At 33.8% G+C, this 24,759-nt stretch overlaps 1 protein-coding gene across 6 annotated transcripts in view; it reads left to right on the forward strand.

Moving 5' to 3' along the window:
• The window catches only part of Rasal2 (RAS protein activator like 2), a 323,464-nt gene that overhangs the window by 187,944 nt on the left and 110,761 nt on the right, over positions 1 to 24,759 (forward strand). The window contains exon 1 of one of the 6 annotated variants that reach the window (XM_021722627.3): positions 3,210 to 3,333. The exons of the other annotated variants lie outside the window; for them this stretch is intronic. Coding sequence (XP_021578302.1) covers positions 3,321 to 3,333 — 13 coding nt within the window. The 5' untranslated portion in view covers positions 3,210 to 3,320. Of the gene's footprint in view, positions 1 to 3,209; positions 3,334 to 24,759 lie in introns of those variants that run through there. 6 annotated transcript variants of the gene reach the window in all.

Genomic DNA, 24,759 nt, shown 5'->3' on the forward strand with positions numbered 1-24,759 from the left:
TGCTTCTCCAGCTTTTCTGGAAAACTCCCTAGTGCTGCAGAAGATAGTTGATTGTTCCCATCTCTACCCCAGAAACTGAATTTTCCTGGCCATGACAGTGCAGCACTTGGCTGTGGGTTCATAGACAGTGAAGGTGAAATGAATTACTCAAAGAAGCAGCTGATACTGATTAGGATCTCACCTATTACCAATAGATCTTGATTGGATAAGTAATGAAATAACTTTTTCCTTGTTTTTTAAAAAATTCTTTTGATTTCAGTTAGCTACTTGTAACCATATACACCAGAGATGAATTCCTTAATGTTATTGTTTCATCACACAACATACCCAGTGCTAGGCTCTGGCATGGGAAAATGGGTATGCTATGATACCTGTTCTCAAGTTATTCTGAAGTACACCAAAGACTAGAAACTTTACAAAAGGTTTGATGAGTAAAATATATGCTTTCTTCCATATGTCTATGTCTATTCATTCTTCCTTCTATTATTTATTAAGTTCCTACTAATGTCCAGCATTTTTCTAAGCTCTCGAGATAAGTTGCTCACCCCCATAATGTATCTCACATTCTCATAGGGAAGAGTCTTTAAATAACAGTACCTAATATAATGTTCAGCAAACTGAAATGAGAGGACTCTGAAGGGAAAAAAAAAGTTATTGAGAAAAAAATTACAGAGGAGAAATGTGATCAACCCTGGATAGGAAATGAGATAAGCCATAGAAAGAAAATGGTTTTGAAGGATAAATAAAAGTATACAGGTGGGACTGAGCAGGTAAGGGACTTCCAGAGAGAGAAGCAGCAACACTAAGACTGGGAGGCATAAAACAGGGCATTAAAATTAGGAATATATACTTGTACAAAAGACTTAGTATAGAAATTAATGGGGTATGCTATTTCATTTCTTTTGAAAAGTGTTGAATAACAACAGAATAACTTTGTTTACAATTAAGAAAAAATTGTTTCCTCAACAGGTATTCTCTGCTTTCTTCAGATGTTAGAACCTAAGGTAATAAAAGTGGTTTTAACAGATACAATGAAACATTGTTATAATTAACCTTCAGATATCTGAAAATGGTCAGTTTAACAACATTATGGACTTCTAGAAGGCTAATAAGCAGTTCTGGATTCTAACATTTTTTTTTAAAAAAATCAAGAAAATTGCACATTTATGAAGATTATATACATAAACTTTTTAGCATTGGGAAAAGATTTTCTAGCTCATCAACAAAAGAGCACTAGTGTTGCTCATTGGTATCATTTGAGAATTGCTGCACTACAGCATGTTCATCAAATGGATATCTGTTTGCAAAGAATTGGGGCCTCACTCTCTTGTAGCAGGCAAATCCTTTAAAAAGCTACTTCAGTATTTCACTGACTCTGACTTTCTTTTATTGAACTGAAATCTCTCTCCCTGTAACACAGACTTACTGCTCTCAGTTCTAACTCTTGAATAGAAGTAGGAAAATCATAACTTGTTTCTTATTCTAATTCTAATTCTTATTCTAATTATTCTGAGGAATAATTAATATTTAATTTAATATTGTAAACTTAATATTTGCATTTTTAAGGTTTATTATAAATGGCAGTTAATAATAATGATATATATTTGCATTACTTTTGGTAAGAAGAGTTTATAAAGGTTGTTGATGTTTCATATAGACAGGGTAAAAATCTGTGAACTGCCAAGTTTCACAGTCTCAGTTTGCACATTTCTGCACAACTTTAGTTTATATCTTTCTTTTCCTATGATTTGTATTTCAGTAGCAGGGATTAAAGGAACATTTCATTGAAATAGAAATAGGAAATAAAAAGTAAAAGCAAAGGAAAATGCAGTATTAAAGCAGCACGTTTCCCAAAGGAATTTGGGCCTAGATTACTAAAAATAAAGCATGAAGATATTAAAAGAGAAGCATTATTTAAATAATTGAGATAAAGGGGGGAAAAGAGTGCTGAAAGACATTCATATGTTCGTACATACACTACTAACATATATATACAAATATATACCTTTGTGTATATATGCTTATCTAATGTGTTAGTTATATATTACTTATAAGATACACACACACAAACATGTGTATAGACAGGTCGGTAGACAGAATGTATGTGATTCCATCAGTTTTCTTGTTTGTTGTAGTCTACTGCCTAAAAGGCAAGCAGAGTCCACTGTGATTCAAAGTCAATTTTTTAGTTGATTAATCCTAACATGTTATTAGCCTCAGCAACTGAAAAACTGTATAATGTGTTAAGTCATCATACCAATGATGAAGATTACATTGTTGACCTGACTTCCATTTTTGGAATATGGGCGGGGGGAGGGGGAAACATAGAAATATGTCTGATTTTAAAACAAACTAAAATGATGCCTGGGAGCAGTAATATTGTCTATAATTTTATCATATCTAGTAAAAAAAATAGTAGAATCAGTTACAAAATACATTTTCATTATACTATATTTTAAAATGAAGTTCTAGTTTAAGACCTGAACAAAAGTCTTTGGGGAAATAAAAACTTTCTTTTCTGTTTCCTTTCTAAATGTAATACACTTCCATTGTAATAAGTTAAATTAGTTTGCTTAAATAAGGTAGTTTAAAAGATAGTAATGTGTGTTAGTAGACTTCTATGTTCACATCAGTTGCAAGAATTACTGAATTTTTGTACTTCAAAAGTTTCTGTTTTCATTCAGCACATGAACATTGAAAATAAAAATATCTGAAATTTGCTTTATTCTTCTATACTTAGGACAGAACTGAAATAGATTGCTTTTAAAAAATCACTTATTGGGCTGAGGTTGTAACAGCTCAGTGGTAGAGTATATATGTGAGGCACTGGATTGGATCCTCAGCACCACATAAAAATAAATAAAATAAAATAAATGTGTGTCCATCTACAACTAAATATGTGTGTGTGTGTGTGTGTGTGTGTGTGTGTGTGTGTGTCTTAAATCACAGAGAGGCACACCCCTTGGGATAGGAAGAATGAATTACCTAGCTTGGTAAATCACATTGCTACAGTAGACCAAGTAGACCAGACTGTCTGCACCAGAGCTATTGAAAGAGAGACAGCAGTGAGTGAGTAAGCAAGGGTGGCTATTGTTTAGTGCTCTGTAGTAAAAGAACAGGGCAGGGGGTGGGTTTGAGTTTGACTGGCATTGGCTCTGGCTTTTCTGCATTCCAAACTGTCTGAAGCACAGAGTGAGAGCAATAGGAGAGAGAGAGAGAACACGAAAGCAAGCACAGGCGAAAACAGTGTACAAAGTGTTTTGAGTTTCTGTCTGGCATGCCGGAGAGATAATGTTAGCCACATCCAGAAACTTCACAGAATGCAGATCCCAGGTAAGAGTCCCTAGAATCTGAAATTAAAATTAAAAGTTTGCATATTTCCTGGAATTTGTTTTTTATTATGCAAATGCAGTTATTTACCTTTGTGATTACTGATTTTGAAAAATAGGTTAGTTTTCATTAGTGTGTGTTCACACAAATTCTGTGTGAGGATTATCTGTCAGCATTTCAGTACAAAATCCAGTAAATATAGGCCTCTGAGATTAAACAGAGTGAGCATAGCAAAATGTTAATGCTGTAACATTTACTTGTCCTTTTAATAATATGAAGTGGATTTTTATTCTGGATCTGCTTTAGAATTCTTTATGAAACAACCAGTACAGCTGAGAGAAACAGAATATACTTAATAATCAAGATTTTCACATTGCTTGAACATGTAATCAATCTGTGTCATTCACAGAGTTCAACAGGTTGCATCTTTAGACAACAGTGAGATCATTCAAATGAGAGTGTTGCTTGCTCTTTTTTGCTCAAGGTTGGCTTTTTAATATTCTCTGCCTTAGATGACAAGTTAGAAACTTTAACTGATTAACTCATTAAAAGTTGAATCTGAAAGAGACTTTAGGGATTATCTATAGTCCAGTCTCTCCATTTTCACTAAGAACATTGAGGTCTGAGGAGTATAATACTTGGTCAGGTTCAGAGTTAGGAACAGGATTTAAATGAAAACCTAGATTTCCTAATTCTCTATTTATTTATCTTTTAACATGGTACCAGTTACATTTAGATTTTATGGTTTGTCTAGATTCACTGGCCTCAGGAATGATGAATTATTGCCTAAACAGAACAAATGCAAAACGAAAGATCAATAGAGGAAAGAGAGCAGTGTATGGGGAGAGGGAAAGGGAAAGAAAGGTATTGGGGTCTGAATTAGAAAAAGATATAATCCACGCTGATGTAATTATGTTAAAATGCATTCTACCATCATGTATAACTAAAACCCAGTTTTTTTAAAAAAATAAATCTTATAGGGAGGAGATAATAAGGGACAGGTATCATCAAATCAGTATTGATAACATGCTCTTGACTAAAACCAAAAATAGATTAAAAAAAATTTATCAACAGGGAAAAAAGTAACTTTCGGTTAAGGAAAGTTACTGTAATTTGTATGTTGTTTTTATATAAATTAAATGACATTCTGTATCTGCATATGAAATTAAAATTCTTTCAAGTTGATTTTTTCCATTTATTAGAGTCCTCTGTTAATTCACCTCATGAATTATGTTTTATGGGGTGACTTAAGTGAAGGATCTTGAGAGTCACAACAGACAGTGAACATCTGTCTTCATACATTTTCATTTATTCTCTATAAAAGGTTGCTGCCCTTTCATTTTTCTACAGACCATTGTGTCGATGAGAGAGGCCACACTATTCTAGTGAGCTAAATAGTAAAGATAGCCTCTGTCAAAAGGATCTGTCATGGCTCTTTACAACTCCTGGGAACCAGTTAGCCTGATTTGGCTGCAAGCACAGTGAAGGGATGCTGTTGTCCTTTTGTATTAAAGCCTGACCTGTTCATTCCAGTTTTCTGCTGGGTCTGTGTAAGTTCAGTACTGACTTACAAGTCTGTGTGAGATGGGCACTGAGTTATAAGGAATAGTTTCATTACTGCTCTGGGCTATCAGGAAACCCATTGCAAAGTGGTTTCTCCACCCAGAAGGGAACAAGAGACTGTTTGTCTTACTGGAGAAGGCATTATTTAAGCACACTGTTTGTAAGAGGACTGATGACTATGAGTGTGAGCTCTTTCCAACTTGACAGTGTTCATGTTGTATTATGTGGGGCTTAGATTTTTCTCTTAGCTTGTATCCTACCTTAAATATGTGAAAGGACTGCCCTGTAGATGTATGTGTGGTATGTTTTGTGTGTGCATTATGTGACAGGGAGAAAGATTGAGATGGGCCTTTGACCTAACTGTATTTCCTAATGCCAGAAATAATCATAAGTCATTAATCTACTGGTGTTTTAATGATTTAAACTATTTTATTAACTAACCTAGTGATTATAGAACTCACTACCATGTATTAGAAAGAAGAGAATGTTAGAAGGAAACAATCTTCCTTTTATTTGCTGAATATGCATGTCAGATTGTACAGGTTTATGCATTCTGGGGTGGAGAAAAGCAATAAGTGCTTTACTCTGTGACTGAAGACAAATTCCAAGTGGGAATGGAATGAGTACAGTGAAATAAGTGGAATTAGAAAAGAGACTCTCATATTAAATAGTTTTCTTTTGATCAGGATTTTCTTGAAGGTAAGGCCCATTTTTACTACTCATGATTATTTTTACTACTCATGATTATTTTCACTACTCATGATTTTTTTCTTGATATTTTTTGAAAATTTATTTTCTGTGAACTACCTATATCTTCCTATAAATATAGTTTATATATTAAATTTTCAAAGAGGGTGAAGAATTCTGCAATGTAATTTTTTTCTTATAAATATTTGGCTATAGTTGATCAAAACTTTGACATATTCAAAGGAATATTTCTCCTTTTCTGCTGTAGTTTCTTTCTTCCTCTTGGACGTAATTCTGTGTTTTATATTCCAGTTAAATCCTGAAGAATGAAATCTCTTTAAACAAAAATGAAAGCAAAAGGCCAGGGGCAAGGACTTTAGTCTGGACATGTAAAATGTTCTTAGTTGTCAAATTAATTCCTTATTCATGAAAGTTACCTGGTTATGCACTCAAAACACTGGAAATCCCTTTATGTAGACAACAGGATTGTGTTTCCCCACTGCTCACTTCTTGATCTTAGGTGTTCTCTAAACAGGAAAAGTGTCACAGATTCTTTTTGTTCTCTCTGTCCTTTAATGCTCTCTAGTGGTTGTTCCTGGTTATTCTGTATCAGGTTTAATGAAAAGTTGGTGACTACTGGGAAATTTGGTTCACCTGATTGTTGTATAAAGTTTTCTTAAAGTATCTGATTCCTAAGTGCAGAATCCCAGAGAAAAATTTTTGTCTTCTTATTCTGATGAACAGTGATTTGGGAAAATGGGTCATGACTCAGCAATATAAATTCTTTTATTGCTGATTTTTCTTAAAGTGCTGGTAATTTATCAGAATTACATATATAATTGTATGATTTGAGCTTGTGTCTGGAAGGCCTAAGCAGTGCCATTCAGAATACTTTGTACATACTTGACAAGAAAGACTTAACTGGATCAGCTGTTAAAATTCAGAAGAAGATCTTTGTCCTCTCTGGCATCTTCTTTGCCCCTCCTCACACCTTACTATTAAGCTGAATTGGAAGTACTCTGAACTTAAGTATGTGAAGAGGGAACCAATCAGAAGATTATGTCACTATTTGACATGGAACTATACATTTCTGTCATTCTCAGGTTTACAGTGTTTTTAAGTTGTAAATGAGTTTTTGAAACAGCACTTTGAAAAAATAGTTTAGATTTGTACAGTCCAGTTCTATAAAGAAGAAAAACTATCTGGTTTCGTTTGCTCTTTCTTATGTTAAATCTTAGAAAGTAAGCAACTTGAGGTGCCAGGATCCAACTGGCATTCAGATCACCACCTATGATAGCCAACTGTTGGACAAGTTGCCAATTCTCTTGAATCCAATTCCACAGATAATGAAGTACCTTTGAAAAACATAACTGTAGTACTGTATAGTTAACTTCCTACTACCTTTCGTTTATATGAAGACTAGAAAAACTTTTTTTTTTTTTTTGCGCCAAAATCCTTCAAATGAGTTGCGTGTGGTTGATTTGATTTCTAGTCTCCCGAATCAGGTAGGAAAGATAAGATGTTTAGATCCCTATTTCAGTAGTTCCCTTTCCAGAACCCCTAGAATATTAAGTGCCAAGTAAATAAAGGAAATAGAATTAAAAAAAAAAAGTGATATGTCAAAGTGCAAGACACACACACACACACACACACACACACACAAATCTAGCCTGTGTGAAAACATAGAATTAGGTTCGTTTAGTCAAAGGACAGAAGAAGAATGTGATGTCTGTTAATGGAAGGATGATCATCTTTTGTGTACTAAGAGCTCATTTCTAAGATTTTGTTCAGTATAATTATAGAATACTAGCATTTTTTTCAAAGTGTAGAAAACCAAGCATATGATAGAGAAATTGTATCACATAGTATTTGGTCTGCTTTAATGAATATTACACAGTTTAAGTATAAGGAAATTTTTAATTAATTCATATCTTTATTTTATTGTCCATATGATTTGCTACATATGTCCTGATATTTCCTTTGAAGCCTTTTACCTCCACTTGAAGTTCAATGAAATGTCACTGTATTTTCGTGAAACAGTACATATCATGCTGTTTTACAAGTAGCATCATTCAATTTGTGAATATTTATAAACTGTAACTATTAAAATTTTGAAATGTACTTTTTATTAATTTTTTTATTCCCTTCTTCTACAAAAACAACATTCAGCAAATGGGTTATCAACTTCTATAGGTAAATTTTTAAAAAAAGAAAATGTTTTCCCCCCTACATTAGAGTCTATGCCATACTCTTGTCATCTATGAGAGATGATAGACCATTTTTAACCAGGACAAAAACATGGTTTAAAGAAGAAATCCTAGGACTTACTGCTATTATTACAAAAAATGAAAACTAGTTTTCCTTGGAAATCCTTTTAACTATACAAGACCAAAATGTACTATGAATAAGGAATTTATTGGAACATAAAAGGCAGAATTCTACTGGAAGTATAGTATTCATTTACTATGCCTCAGTACAACAGCTTAGGTCCACGCTTGATGACACTATTTTTGTTTCATTTTGTTTAAATAGAAGGGTATCTAGAAACCCTTTTTTGGTGGTGCTGAGGATTGAACCCTGGACCTTGTACATGTGAGGCAAGCATTTTACCAACTGAGCTATATCCCCAACCCTGGAAAGTCATTCTTTTATGTGGTCTTCTTTAAAAGGAAAATTCAGCCAGCAAGGTGGTACAGACCTCTAATCCCAGTAGCTCTGGACAGAGACTGAGGTAGGAGGAGTGTGAGTTTAAAACCAGCCTCAGCAAAAGCAAACCACTAAGTAACTCAGTAAAACCCTGTCTCTAAAACATTCAACAGTCTGGGGATGTGGCTCAGTAGTAGAATGCCCCTGAGTTCAATCCCCAGTACCCACCGCCGCCCACCCCCCCACCCCCCAAAAAAGGAAAATCCAACCAGTTATTTACAAGGTTTTCTCAGCAGTGCATCTTAACTATGAATAAACTTCAAATTGTATTTAACAATGAAATTTTAATTAACAAGCAATAGTGAACTTATAGGGTGTGGTGATTTCATTGCTCCAAAGTGGCAGTGATTTTTTTTTAAAGCTTTCTCGTAGGTTTGTCCCAGTGTTCTCATTTTACTTAAAGGTAGACTTTTTCTTTCTATTTTTCCTTGTCAAACCTGTGCTACAGGAGAATAGGAACTTTTAAGGCTCTTTGGGTTTAGACTAGACTTTATTTATGTTCCATTTTCCCTGATAGCCTGAAAAAGGTCATTTAGAAATTTTAATACCCAATCACAATATATAAAGAACTCCTGCACATCAGTGAGAAAAAGGAAAGACTGAAATGTTCATTTTACAAAAGAGGCAAACCAAATGGCCTAAGATAAGATCTAAACATCTTATCTTTCAGTCTATGAAAAGGTGTTCAGTCTTTTGTTAGTCATCAGGGGAATGCAAATTTATACCCAATGGGGTTACACCCCCATCAAAATGTCTAAAATGAGAAAAACAGAAAATACCAACTATTGCCCAGGTATCTAGAACAAGAAGAAAATTTCACATATTATTGTTAGATTTTTGCATTTACTTTGGAGAATATTTCATCATAACAAGTCCTCTCCCACTTATGTACTCAAAAGAAGTGCATGCATAAGTTTATTGAAAGACCTATACAATAAATGCTCACAATAGTAATGTTTATAACTGTTAAAATCAGAAACTACCCAAATACTCATCAGCAGTAGACTGAATAAATTGTGGTTTGCTTCCACAGTGGGATTCTATATAGCAGTGAAAAAGAACAACTACTGCTTCATATAACATAGTGGATAAATGATGGAAGACAAGATAGTGATTATCTTTATGGGGGTAATAACTGCAAAGAATTTACAAAGGAAGCTTCAGGATGTGGTAATGTTCTTGTTGTTGTTTTAATCCAAATGCTGGTTACTTGTATAAATTCCATTTGTGAAAATTTATTGATCTTTGTACTTATTATATGTACACTTCTCTGAATATGTGTTATACTATAGTAAAAAGTTCAAGAAGAACACTCTATTTTACTAAAACAAATAAAAGAATACACACACACACACACACATACACACACACACACACACAAAAGGCCTTCTAGGTTGATGGTGTAATGTTGTTTGAAAGTCCTTTTTTTTTAATGCAGAAGGTGAAGTGTGACATCAGGTTTATTCTGATATTGAAATAATACTATACGTGTGTTTGTGGGCAGGCGCGCGTGCGCACACACACACACACACACACACACACACACACACACACACATAATCAGGGATCATTTAAGAGGTTAAATAGGAAAAGCATCAGAAAGACCAGGCCTGTACATGTATCCTCAAAACAAAATTGTATTATATGAATATAATAACATTTTAGCACTAGACTTTTTTATGTGCTCTGAGCTTACTGAATAAAACACTAATCCTCCTATATCATACCTTAATATAAAAACATTTTATAGTAGTAATTACAGTATATATCTTTGTGTATACAGATATATGCATATACTTACACTGAGCACATTAATTTTACATATAGTTACTAATGAAATAATGTTATAAATTTAATGAGCTTTTTATTCTCTTGACTTTAATAGCATTTTGTTTTAAAAAAATGTTTCTGGGCTCGGGCTGGGGCTCAATGATAGAATGCTCGCCCTGCATGTGCGAGGCACTGGGTTGGATCCTTGGCACCATAAAAATTTTAAAAAGATATTGGGTCCACCTACAATTAAAAAAATAAGTGTTTAAAAATTATTCTAAGCTTTTAAATGATATTATTCCTTGTTATATTGGAAGAGAAATAATAACATTTAAAAACAGCTTTTTCCATCTCTACAAAATGTGAAAGTCTCCAACACAACAAATGGAAGATGCTTAATAAATGATAGTTTTCTTCTTTTTCTTTGCAGAAAAATATAATGTACTTTTGAGATCATCCTTCTTTTTTTCAGATTAGCCTTAGTTACCCTCTTTATCCTTATTGTTTTAAACTACCAAAGGGTATTTCATTTGTGTGTGTCTGGTTTTTTTTAGTTTTTTTTTTTTTTAATGGAAGGATATAGTTTAATTCTGTTTCTGAAAAAGCAGTCTTCTCCACTAGTTCCTTTATATCCCACTGTTTTTACTCAAATGCAATTTTTTTTGTGTTAGCCTACTACATTATTTTTACATTGCTATATAATCAGTTACTATAAGCTTAGTAAGTTAAAACAATCTCCATTCGTTATTTCACACACAAATCAGAACACTAGGCAGTGTCAAGTTGAGATTTTCTGCTTGGGATTACAAAGCCAAAAACCAAGGAGTAGGCATTCTATGTGAACATCTGGGGCACAGAGTCCTCTTTGAAGCTTCTTCAGGCTGTACCACTGAGATACAGCCCCAGCCCACTTTTATCATTGTTTATGCTCAAAAAGGCCCAAATTTGGGGAAATTTCAATTTTGGATTTTTGAATTAGAGATGCTTAATCTGTATTAACAGAAGCATATACAATTTTAAGTCCTAGGAAGCACATCTCACAAACATTGGAAAAAAATAAAATGCAGAATTTCTAATTTAAAAAAAAAGCCTATATAAATAAAGGTAAGAAAGACTAAGCCTTATGCATATATTCAAGTTTTGCTCTAAGGGTCGAAATAAATAAGAAGCTACTGGGTACTATATTAGTGTACACGTATAATTTAGCCTTAAGCATTTAAGAAATGTTAATTTTCTATTTTAGTTTGCAGTTGTTACTTGAGTGCTATATTCTCTTCTGTGTGCTATAATTTAAAATGTTTGAGGCTTTTTGGTGCTAGATAGTCTAGAAAATAATATTGTGAAGAAAATTTAAAGACATTGAGGAACAGAAATGTGAAACATATGTGAAAGTAGTCACCCACTATTTTGCCTATCCATTAAGTGTTGGTAGATAGATCCTTAGTTAATAGAAGAAATTTCATTGGTTTTAGGCTCTAAAACTTAATGTCTTTGGATCTTCTTTGTGTGGGACATTGTAAATAAATTCTGTTTTTCTTCAAGTCTTATAAATTCCATTTGAAGGCCAAAGAAATTAACTGAATAATTCTTCAAGTTTCTTGATACCCTGATATATGGTTTTGTATCTATTATACTTTTTATGTAAGTATATTTTAAGTAAAATCTTAATAAAAAATAATAATTATAACACTTCTTCTAAGAGATTTAAACCAAGTCTACATGAAAAAGCTTTTCCTTTTTTTCCCCAACACAGTAATTCTGCTACTCTATTTCACTCATAATCATCACAGATTTTTATGCCAAATTTTATTACTAAACTCTCTTTGGTGAAAGATTAGGATGCATAGAAACTTGTGAATATATGATAATGCAATGGCAACAATTATTTGGTGAAATATAATATTTTCTGCACATTTCATCACAGTTGACTATTCATAATTGTCCTTCCACATTCTGTATGTATATGTGTTTATGAATACAAATCAAATATGAGCACAGAAGTTTTTCTATGTTTTGTTTTCAAAAGAATTAAATAGTACATGTTGTGGTTCACCTTGCATTTTTCATTTAAGAGCATACTGTAGGCTATTTCTAGTAGTAGGCAGCTGGGTTTCTGAGTAATCCTTCCTACTGAGAAACAACTTTAAAGGAGGATAAGATTTGGTGGTAAGGGGTGGATACTGGGGAATGAACCCAGGACCTTACATTTGATAGGCAAGCACACTACCACTGAACTATTTCCCCTACCCTCCTTATTTGTTTATTTATTTTGCAGCACTGGAAATTAGACCCATTGGTGCTTTACCACTGAGCTATATCCCTGGTACTTTAATTTTTTTTTTTTTAATTTTGAGACAGAGTCTTGCTAAGTTGCCCAGGCTAGACTCAAACTTGTGATCCTCCTGCCTCAGTCTCCCATGTAGCTGGGATTACTTGTGTAGCTAACATGCCCAGCAAGAATTTTTTTTAATAATTTTCTTAAAAGTATCAAAGAGATGGTTTCTAAATCCATAGATCAACAAAGAAACCATAATGGAAAGTAGAATTTTTATCAAGAAGTTCTGTAGTAGAGGAAAAATATAAGGATAAAAATGTATAAGGATTAGAAAGAGAAATTTTTAATAATTTCAGGTGATGTGATTTTTTAAAAAAAAACTATTGAAGTATTTATACATACTGAGTTTAGCATGGTTACTAGTTATAAGTCCACCAATAAAAACCAATTGCATTTCTATATATCAAGAATAAACTCATTTTAAGAGATACTATTTACAGTAATAAAATATCAATACATAGGAATAAATCTTTTAAAATGTTATATAAAGCATCTAAAAATTAATTATAAAGCTATATTATAAGAAACTAAGTAATAATTGAAAGTAGAGATATGTTTTATTCCTAGAATTGGAAAATTGGTTTCTGGGTGTTAATTTTCTTCCAGATTTCTCTATAGAGTCAGTTCACTCCTAAAACAAAACTCTAGGATTTTGTAGAGAATTTTCCAAATGAAATATGAAATTTTTATCTCTGAGCAATGCACTGAAGATGGCCAAACATTCTTGAAGAAATGTATATTGGGAGGACTTGCTCTATCAGCTATTAGCACTTTATATAGAGCTGTAATAATTGAGACAGCATGGTACTGGTAAAAAAATAAACCAATGGTATAAAATTTAAAATCTGGAAATAGGCCTGTGGAAATACACATTTTATTTAGAATAAAATTGACACTGCAGATTAGTGGGAAATTGTGTTTTTGTTTTTTTTAAATAAATGACACTGGCTCAACTGGTCATTCGTATGAAAAAACAAAATGAAACTGGATCCCTTCTTTGCATTTTACATAAAATCAGTTCTGTGTGGATTTTAAACCTAAATGTAAAAGTAAAAAGTAATAACACTTTGAAAATATATCATAACATCTTACAATCTTAAGATAAATAATTGTTAAATCAAACCAAAAGGTACTCATTGTAAAGAAAAGTGGTGATTCATTTTACTATCTTAATATCAATAACTTCTGATCACCAATATACCACTCACTGAAAGAGCAAAAAGGCAAGCTTCATAAACCCACAAGAAAACTGTACTAGGAATATATCAATATTCTGACAAATCAGGGGGCTGGGGATGTGGCTCAAGTGGTAGCGTGCTCGCCTGGCATGGGTGCGGCCGGGGTTTGATCCTCAGCACCACATACAAACAAAGATGTTGTGTCTGCCGAAAACTAAAATGTAAATAAAATTAAAAAAAAATATTCTGACAAATCAGCAAGAAAGACAAAGCCTAATAGAAAAATGGGCAAAGGCATAATAGAAATTTCACAAAAGAAGAGAACGAAGCTTGCTCAAGGAATCCCAGGTTGAAAGAAAAACAAGATGCCACCATCAAGCTTCCAGAGAGGCTAAAATTTAAAATCTGATAGAACAAGGGAACTCTTTGCTAATGGGAATAAAAATCCATACAGATACTTTGGATAATACTTTGGCATTATCTAATAAAAATAGTGCAGAAATAAAATGCTTGTATACCTAAGAATATATGTGCAATAATAAACAAGTGTCCATAAAGCACCAAACTGGATACCACCTGAGGATAAAAGGTGCAAAATGTTTTGTTTTGTTTTTTAAGTAAGATGATCAGGTAATGGAATACAGCAACAGAAATGGACAAATTAGTGACAGACAACACTATTAAAAATCGATAGAAACATAATATTGAGTAAAATAAAACCAAAAATACATGTTGTACCAGTGTAGTGACACATGACTTGAGAGGCTGAGGCAGGAGGATTGCAAGTTTGAGAGCAGCCTCAGCAAATTAGTGAGGCCCTAAGCAACTTGTCAACAGCTTGTCAAAATAAAAATAATGAGGACTGTTTAAATAGCTCAGTGGTCAAGAACCCCTTGGTTCAATCCCCAGTACAAAAAAAAAAAAAAGTTCTATAATACCATTTCTATAAAATGCAAGAAAAGGGAAAAGAAAACCATATAATGAGGGATAAAAATTTGGTTGTAAAACTGCAAATAGAAGCATGAAATGCTTACTTAAGTCTTTAGGAGCTGAGCACGGTGGTGCACACCTGTAAATCCCAGCAGCTTTGGAAGCTGAGGCAGGAGGATCACAAATTCAAAGCCAGCCTCAGCAACTTAGGGTTTTGCTGAGTTGCTAAGTGCCTCGCTATCTCTAAATAAATATTAAAAAGGCTGGGGATGTGTCTCAGTGGTTAAGCACCCCTGGGTTCAATCCTCAGTACCAAAAAAAAAAAGAAAAAGAAAAAAAAGAAAAAGTCTTTAGGATAGTGGTTATCTATTTGGCACTTATTTATAGTAGACAATGTTCTGAATCTTGCAATGAAGGTATTATAGTTACCATCACACACTATATTTTACACTGTTCTATGTAGGATACAATTTTTCTATAAAACAAAAGAATATATGAAAGGCATCTTTTCATTTCACTACATGTATAGCTTAGAACCTAAAAGTGACATATTATTCCCTTAGAAGTGTATCTCTTTCCCTACTTTGGACACTTGGAGTGTTTTTGATTTTTGCTATTACCAACTTTGTGTCAGACATCTTTGTACAAATGTCTATGGTCATTTACTTTTGCTGGTATTTCTATAGTTGGTTCCTAGAAACAGAATTGAAAGATAATTCAAATTTCCTATTTTCTAAATTTGTTCAAGGTGTTTTACTATTTGTTTTAATTTTTGTATTGTTTAATCTGTCTTTTCCATTGTAATTTTTAGCTTTTATATCATGCTTAGGAAAGCCTTAAATTTAGGTCTTCATCTGAAATTTGTTTTGAGTTGTGTGAAATAATATTTCTTTCAGTGGTACAGCCAGTTATCTCAATGCTTTTTATTGAATGGTCTATTCTTTCCACACCGATTTGAAAGGTACATTTCATTATCATCTGTCTAGATGTCTTTTTTCTAGATTCCTTTTCAGGTCCATGGATCTATTGTTTTATTCCTTTGTCAGAATCCACAGTATTTTAATAATAGATTTTATATCTTTCTCCTAGGTAGTAAATTAGATCTTCCTTTCAAAATGTGTTTGGCCTTTTATTCTTGTTATTTATTTTTACAAAGGACTATAGCATCAATCTCTCCCAACCCCCACAGCCTAAAAAAGAAAAATATGTGCTGACATTTAAATTGGAATTGCAGTGAATGTGTAGCTTATTTGAGAGAGAACTAACTTTCACATACATTGCTAAGTTTTAGTCATTTCTCCATTTATATAGAGAAAACATTTTTTTAAATATTTATTTAGTTGTACATGATTACACAGTGAACCCAGTGCCTCACACATGCAAGGCAAGCACTTTACCACTAAACTACAGCCTCAGATCCTGGAGAAAACATTTTATATACTCTTTGGAAACTTTTTAATTTAAATATTATGTTACTAATATCTCTCTGTATTTTGCTATAGTTCATCTGTTTAACTAATATATATTTTCATATTGTTAAATATTCCAAATGTAGAGTTAAGGTGGAGTCATATAGGGCTAGTATTTAGATCCAATGTCTTATTAAAGAAAGTACTTGGTTTGGTTTGCTATTGGTATCTGTGCTGCTATGACCATTATTATGTACTTTCTTTTATTCTTTACCAGAGCTTCCTCTTTGATTTATAGCTAGGAGTGGAACATTTGAGCTTTAGGGTGTATAAATGTTCAACTTTAGCAAATGTTGCCAAACTATTTCCCACTGGTAATATAAATGAAATCCTGAGGGATCCACATTCTGCCTAATACTTGGTGTTGCCACATTTTTAATTTATTGTTAGAGTTTGCATATCCTGATTACCAGGGATACTGAACATTTTTCCCCTAGGTCTGTAGTGATACATGTTAGTACGTCTGTGAATATATATATATATATATATATATATATATGCTGTTCAATTGAGTTGGGTTTTCTCTTCCTATCTATGTGCATTACAGATATCTTCTTTTGACTTACACAACTAGTCTTTTTACTTTGGGATTTTTAAAGTCTTAGGATGAACAAACATTTCTAATTTTAATATTACAAATATATCCATCTTTAAATTTATAGTCAACACTTCTTGTTCCTTGTTTTTAAAAAATATTATTTCCTTCCCCCAACATCTAAAGACATTTCTACTATGATTTTTTCAATTTTTATTCTTGATATTTAAGTACTTAATTCACCAGGAGTTGGTTTTTATGCTTTTGATCTTTTATCATATTAATAACTTTTTCCTGGAACATTTATTGAACATTCCTTTATTTCTTCCATTGATCTAACAGCACCTACTCTGTCATACATAATTTTATAGTTTTTTGCACATCTTAATTTTTTTTAAAATTAAGCTCATCCCTAGTTCATAGTTTTTATTACTTTCTTGAATGGGATCCTTTCTCCCATTAAGTTTTTTTTCTTATTGGTAATTTTTTGATCAGGAAACCCTTAATTTCTGTGTATTTATTTTTATTCTAATCATCTTGCATAACCTTTTATTATTAGTTTTTCAGTTAATTCTTTTATCCTCTGTCATCCCCATCGATGGGTACATCTTATTTTCTGCAAATAACTATCATTTGTTTTCTTTTTCTAATACTTATATCCCTTATTCCTTATCTTACTGCATTGGATAAGACTTTCTACCAGTAATGGTGAACTGATGTCCTATTGAAAAGTAGTAGTGATTTTGGATATATTTATGTTACTTATAATCTTTTTTTTTTTTTTTTGGACTGGGGATTGAACTCAGGGGCACTTGACCACCGAGCCCCAGCCCCAGCCCCAGCCCTATTTTGTATTTTATTTAGAGACAGGGTCTCACTGAGTTGCCTAACACCTCACTGTTGCTGAGGCTGGCTTTGAACTCATGATCCTCATGTCTGAGCCTCCCGAGCTGCTGGGATTACAGGCGTGCACCACTGCACCCAGCTTACTCATAATCTTAACAAAGATGTTTTGGGGGGTTTTGTTTTGTATCTATATATAATATTGCTATCTGGTTTCTGATCTATATACTTCATTAAGATAAAGATTCCATCTATTCTAATGTTCTAAGATTTTTTATCAGAAAGGGTACTGGAGGGCTAGAGTTGTGGCTTATTGGTAGAGCACTGCCTAGCATATGTGAGGTTTGGTTTCAGTTCTCAGCACTACATAAAAATAAACAAAACAAAGGCATTATGTCCATTTCCAATTGGCGCCCAACGTGGGGTGAAAGGTCTGAATCTATAAGCTGCTGGGACAAAAGCACAAATGGTGGCCCGTACAGGGAAGGTTTCTGTTCTCAACTAAAAGGCTCAGGGGTCACTCCAGGTAAACTGGGCTGCGCAAAATAACCACACAAGAGACACAAATACCCTTTTCTTTGGGGTCGCTGTGACGGCTCCTCTGACCTTAAGGGTCTGGAGGAAGACAGTGAGAACACATGCGCTGACCCCTTTTATTGAGGAGAAGCTATTCAAATTAGGCAAAGGGTCAGGTTTCAGGGGGCTGAGTCTCTTCATGATGTCTACTGTCAGCAGGTTGACTGACATCTGGGTAGCCACACCCAAGGGTGCAGTAAGAGAAGGGGACACACACAAGGCACTTCCATGGAAGATTCTATCCTAAACAGGGCAAGGGGTAATGTTACAAAGGAACAGATGAGCATAGCTCCACCCATGGTGCTGTAGGAAGACAAGCCTGGGCAGGAGGACACAAGTCACTCGAACCCTAGAAGAGCAGGGCAGTCCAGCAGCATGAGTGCCTGAGGCCACATCGCCCAGTAGGGGAATTAACTTAGTCATGTACAAGGTTGGTCTCCCACAGTTACTTCAGTTTAAAATTCTCTTATTCTGTTTAACTTCTCTATACTACCCCACCACTGGAGGTATCCATGCAGTTCTTTCATTCCTTCTGCTCCTGCCTCTCCCTTTTCTGATTCCAATTCCTATGGCATGGGAGCAGGAAGATTGAATGGGAGAGAAGATACAGAAATCTTTGCTTAGCTGGACATGGAATTACAAGCATCTGTTGCGTATTGCTGCTTTTCTAATACTGACTAACAATGGATATGACTGCCTCTATGTGTGTTCCACTGTTGGTTCTCTTACAGGTTGAAGGTTGTAAACTTTAGAGGGTCCCTTAGGGAATTTATCCACTGTATACCTCTTTGGAGTTAGAAATCCAGCATCCATAGGAATGGTGTCTGCTTAACTCACAGGAATCTACTACATCTTTTCTTTGTACCCTTATTCTTCCAGACAGCAAGAGTGCAGAGTGCTCCACTGCTTTCTGGTCAATATATTATTTTTCTGGGGTTGATATAACAAAGAACCACAGACTGAGCAACTTACACAATAGAAATGTTTTATCTCACAGTTCTTGGAGGCTAAGAAGCCTGAGATCAAAGTGTCAGCATGTTTGCTTCCTTCTGAGGTCTACAGATTGATTATGTTATATGCCTCTCTCCTTGATTCTGGTAGTTTGCTGGCAACCTTTAACGTCCCTCGACTTGTAGAAGCATCACTCCGATCTCTGCCTTCATGTTCAAATGGATTTTTCTCTGTGTGTGCCTCTGTGCCCTCATTTCTCATTTTTATAAGGATGCTTGTCATGTTGGATTATAATCCATTATAGTGACCTCATCTTAACTAATTATATCTACAGTGGACCCATTTTTAATTAAGGTACATTCTGCAGTAGTGGAGATTGGCACTTCAACATATGAATTTGTATGATACACAATTCAACCCTTAACAGTCATATTCCCCCTACCTTCCTCGCTTTCTAACCTTTTTAATTAGGTATAACCAGTCTTTGCAAGTGAGTCTCTTGGTATGTCTTTATTTGGTTGTGGGAGAGGTAAGTGGGGAATACTCCCATCTAGACAGAAACTAGTATTTTGAAAGTTGATCTTCAAATCCTCATTCTCAGCATATAAAGACTGAAGAGTTGTAGGTAGCAGAAAGAGATCTCTTTAAATCTGGATAGTTTCTTAATAAGATCTGGATAATTTCTGCTTTCTTTGAAATGTGGGAATACTTAATCTACTTTGGGTTTATTTAAAACTTGAGGGCAAAGGGAAATGTCCTATTCAAATTTTTCTTTTAAAGGGAGAGAAGAGAAAGAATCATGAAGGTCAGTGTACAAACCAAGTAATTCCTTCAAATAACAAAGTATCCCCTTACTTTTCCTTTATTCTGCTCTTATATTTATACCTGTACTATTAAAAAAGACAATAAAATGCACCCCTCCCCTTCTTACCACACTGGATTTTGAATCAAGGCAAGCACTCTGGCATTGAGCTATATCCCCAACCCTTCTTAAAATTTTATTTTGAAACAGTGTCTCCCTAATTTGCTGAGGCTTGCCTTGAATTTGCAATCCTCCTGCCTCTGCCTCTTGAGTTGTTGGGATTATAGGCATGTGCCACCACACCTGACTAAAATACAGTCTTGACTAAGGATCAGTTTAGTTTGAATGAAAAAGACCTTAAGGATACTTTCTCTCTTTAAATCTGGATAGCTAAATCTAACTAGAGTTAATAGAGCTGAGGACATCCCTAAGTAAATATAGTGGTTTAAAATTACTTTGTCTTTATATAGGTATTCCAGAAAATAAGATCAGCATACTTAACTGCTTCAGTGGATTTAAACAGCTGGATTGCTTATCCTACTTCTGTGAAAGTGTAAAATTAATGTGGACCTGAGATGGCAGATCTGTTTCAATTTGTATGCTGACTCAGACTCTAATACTGACTAACAATGGATATGACTGCCTCTATGTGTGTTCCACTGTTGGTTCTCTTACAGGTTGAAGGTTGTAAACTTTAGAGGGTCCCTTAGGGAATTTATCCACTGTATACCTCAATTTCACAATTCAGATTAACCATTACACTGATAGAATATTATTAATTAGTCTTCATTTTATACATTAGATCTTTATATTTACTCACCCTACTTAATTGAGTAATATTTACCTACATCTTCCTATTTCTTCTACCCCTAATAACCACTTTTCTTCTCAATAGAAAAGTAGTAACTGACAGAAGACCATATTGTGTTTAGAATTCTGAGGGCATTCTCTGGTTCTGAAAGAAAGAGTGCTATCATCATTTTAGTGTTTAACTATCTGCAAAGGCCATTTAAGTGTGCTCTTTCTAAAATTAAAATAGGTCCAGGCCAGGGTAGTATGGCAGCTGTCCATTATGGGTGGAAAAAAAAAACTGTAAAAACTTTATTTCTTTATTTTTATTCAAAACAAGAAAAGTATACCTCACTAATATTTGCTATATAGATTTAGAGCCCATGTATATCACTTATAAATATACATGCATAAACCAGAGGTGTGACTTTTTTTATTGACTATGAGTACACTGTCAACTGTAGATCAGACTTTTGAGAATGTCTTTTTCTAATTCATTCTATTATTTCACAAATACTATGTGTTCCGTTGTTGTATGAATAAATTTCCCAAGAAGATAGTAATGTAGTTCTGTACAGTGTTCTACCTTTTAATCTCATTTAAGATCAAATAGAGCATGTTTTACATATTGGTTGATGCACCTGTTTTGTTACCTCTTTCTTGTACTAAAGCCTGATTTGCAACAGATTCAAATATTAACCCTAAGGAAATTATTGATTGTGGAATTCATTTTTTCAATCAAGGATGTTTTCTCACATCTCAGTATGGTGTGTAACAATTCAGGTGATAACAAATATAGTGAACCTTTTGATAGTTGTTGTTTTTACTGTAAAAAAATGTAAATATAAAAACACATGATTTTCTTATTTGATTTTCCAAAACATTTTAATACTGGATATAGTCTTGTTAACTATTAGTACCTACCAGCCTTTTTTATTGTATATGTGTAAGTTCGACATGATATTTATACATGTATTCATACACGCGCATACACGCGCACGCGCGCGCGCACAAACACACACACACACACACACACCAGTTACCTTTTCTTCCTTCCTTTCTCTTTTTTTCCTTTTGTTTTTTTGTTTGGTTAGTTTTGGGTGGTAAAAGTGCCTTAATCTTGTCTGTAGAGAAGTTTTCAGTATATGATTGTATTAGGGTTCTCTAGAGGAACAGAATCAACAGGAAGTACAATTACGAAAAGGGGATTTATTAGGTTGGCTTATGCAGCAGAAGCTAGGTAGTCCATAGTGGCCATCCGCAGGCTGGAGAGCTGTAAGAACCAGAAGCTGTGCAGCACAAGCCCCAGAACAAGAGGAATCAACCAGTGCTACCCTAGTCTGAGACTAAAAGGTTCTGGAAACTCCCTGGAGAATCACTGGCAGAGTCCACTTTGGGAAGAGTGAAGAAATGAGAGTCCGATATCCTCAGAGGATTGCAGCAGCCATCAAGAACCCATTCAAGAAGAATGAAGCTTGCATCTGCTGCTGCTTCCTAATTCTTCCAACGTTTATTCCATCATCCTATTGGACAGTGCTACCCATGCTTAGGGAGGCTCTCCACTTCAGTTGGCTGTCCCACATACCAGTCATTCTTAGATACCCTCATTGACACACCCAGAAGCCCCTTAATAATCGTCTCTTAATCCAATCAATTTCACAATTCAGATTAACCATTACACTGATAGAATATTATTAGTCTTCATTTTATACATTAGATCTTTATATTTACTCACCCTACTTAATTGAGTAATATTTTACCTACATCTTCCTATTTCTTCTACCCCTAATAACCACTTTTCTTCTCAATTTATGTATTTATTATTTGTTTTGGGGATTTTAGGTTTTTTCTTTTAGATTCTCTCTGTGTTTAGCTTAGTGTCCTCTAGGTTCTTCCAAGTTGTTACAAGTGACAGAATCTCCCTTTTTCAAAGCTGAATAATATTGTGTGTGTGTGTGTGTGTGTGTGTGTGTGTGTGTGTGTGAATGTGTATCACAGTTTCTTTATACATCCATTCTTCAAAAGACAGTTTGGTTATTTTCATATCTTGGCTATTGTGAATAATGCTGCAATGAACATAGGAATGCAAATATTTTTGTAAGATGGAGATTACATTTCTTTTGACTAGATATTCAGAAGAAGGATTGCTGGGTTACATGGTAGTTTTATTTGGTTTCTTTAGGAATGTTTATACTGTTTTCCACAGCAGCTACACCAGTCTACATTTCCACTAGTGTATAAGTGTTTTCTTTCTCTACACCCACCAGTGCTTGTTACCTCTTGTCTTTTTGATAAGCATCATAATGAGGTGATGTCTCATGATAATGTTGATTTACATTTCCCTAATAATTAGTGCCATTGAGCATTGTTTCATACATCTGTTTCCCATTTTTATTTCTTTTGATAAATGTCCATTCAGGTCCTTTGCCTGTTTTTAAAGATTTTATTCAGTTTTCTACTATTGAGTTGTATGATTATATTTTGAATATTAAATTCTCATTCAGCTATTTGGTTTATAAATATTTTCTCCCAATCTGTTGGCTGACTTTTTGTTATATAAATTATTTCCTTTGTTTTGTCCATTATCTCTGGTGACACCACCTGTCCAAGTTTGATTTTTCTCTTAACACCACCAGACATTGTATTTTCCCCTTTAAACATGCTGCATTCCTTTTCTTTTAATACATCACTTAAAATGATGGCTAAAAAATTGACATCATTTCTATTGTAAAATTAGCAGTGGAAGATTTTTCAATTAGCATCAAACAGCCTCATTAAATGCTTTTAGCAACAAATAATCTCGTCAAATATCCTTATCAGGTATGAAAAATGTATTTATTTATTTCATGTAACAAATATTAAATACTTAACTATGTACCAAGCATTTCAATAAATCAATGAACTTGTTAAGATGTATTTGTGAAAAACAATTGTACTTAAAAACCTTAAAAACCTTTTATTGATAGAAAGGAACAAAGCAAATATCTATACACTCTAAAATTCAAACTGATTCATCTTTTTATCCATTCACATTAGAAACTATGAAGTTTGGCTTCCTGATTTTTGCAGTTGACCCTTTGGATTTTTATACAGTTTTCTCAGCCTTGCTGTAGTCTATGATGAAGTAAAATAGTTTTTGTTCCTACCTAATAACTGTTCAGATCATCCTTCATACCTCACCCAAAATATCTAAAAATGCTATAAACAGAAGCTCTAATATAGGAAGTGGTTTAGAGTGTGAGTAGTAGAATAGGAGTTATTTGTCACCCCATACCTGCCACCCTTTACTGCAAGTATGGCTTTGCCACTTGTCCAAGTCTGAAGTTTCTTTAAACCTTAGTTTTTTCCATTTATAAAATGGTAGGGGAAAATTCATAACCTCATAGGCTGGTAGGAGGAGTAAATGAAGTTAAACATGTAAAGCATTTCATATACTACTTAGTATATTGTAAATATGCAACACATTTGATCTATTAATATTACTAATGATACAAGTATTCAGATTATTGCTGGACCTAGTAGAGGAGATATTATCCTAGTGATCTTCAGTATACTTAGAGAGTCATTATTATTTTAGGTGTGTTATATTTATCTATCATCTATCCACTCAATAAATATTATATAGCTGCTATTTGCTTGACTATTGTTAGGGGCTAGATGATGGAGTTCAAGAATTGAATACCCTTTGAGTAAAATTAATTATAAAGTTTAACTTTATTTTAGGGGAGAATTAAAAATAATTATAAATTAGCTATTTTCTAGGTCTTTTTGAAGAAGAGTTATCTATTCAACTATAGCTGTCTTGCTTCCTAAATCCAAGCAAGTGACATGTCACCTTAGCTTCACTGCTTTGATCCAGTAATATAAAGGTAACATGTTGGGCAAGTGAAAACAATGTGAGAGAATAGTCACTGATAAATAATTTATGTAAGTGGCTTGAGGTTTATATATATTCAGGGTGCTATTTAAAGTGTTAAACTGTAGATTCAGAGGATTTAACTCTATTCCTATTAGAATATAAAATATCTCCTCATCTGAGCTAGGGTTATAGCTCAGTGGCAGAGCACTTGCCTCACACATGTGAGGCACTGGGTTCAATCTTCAGCACTACATAAAAACAATAAACAAAATAAAGGTATTGTGTACAACTAAAAACTAAATATTAAAAAAATAATAGAATAAATAAACAAAATAAAGATATTTGTTCATGTATAACTAAAAATATTTTTAAAAATATCTCCTCATCAAAGTACTTTTAAAATTATGGCTTGACATTTACTTTAAGCCGTTTTTAA

This window comes from Ictidomys tridecemlineatus, chromosome 10 (genome assembly GCF_052094955.1).
Source record: "Ictidomys tridecemlineatus isolate mIctTri1 chromosome 10, mIctTri1.hap1, whole genome shotgun sequence".
NCBI classification, from domain to species: Eukaryota; Metazoa; Chordata; class Mammalia; order Rodentia; family Sciuridae; genus Ictidomys; species Ictidomys tridecemlineatus.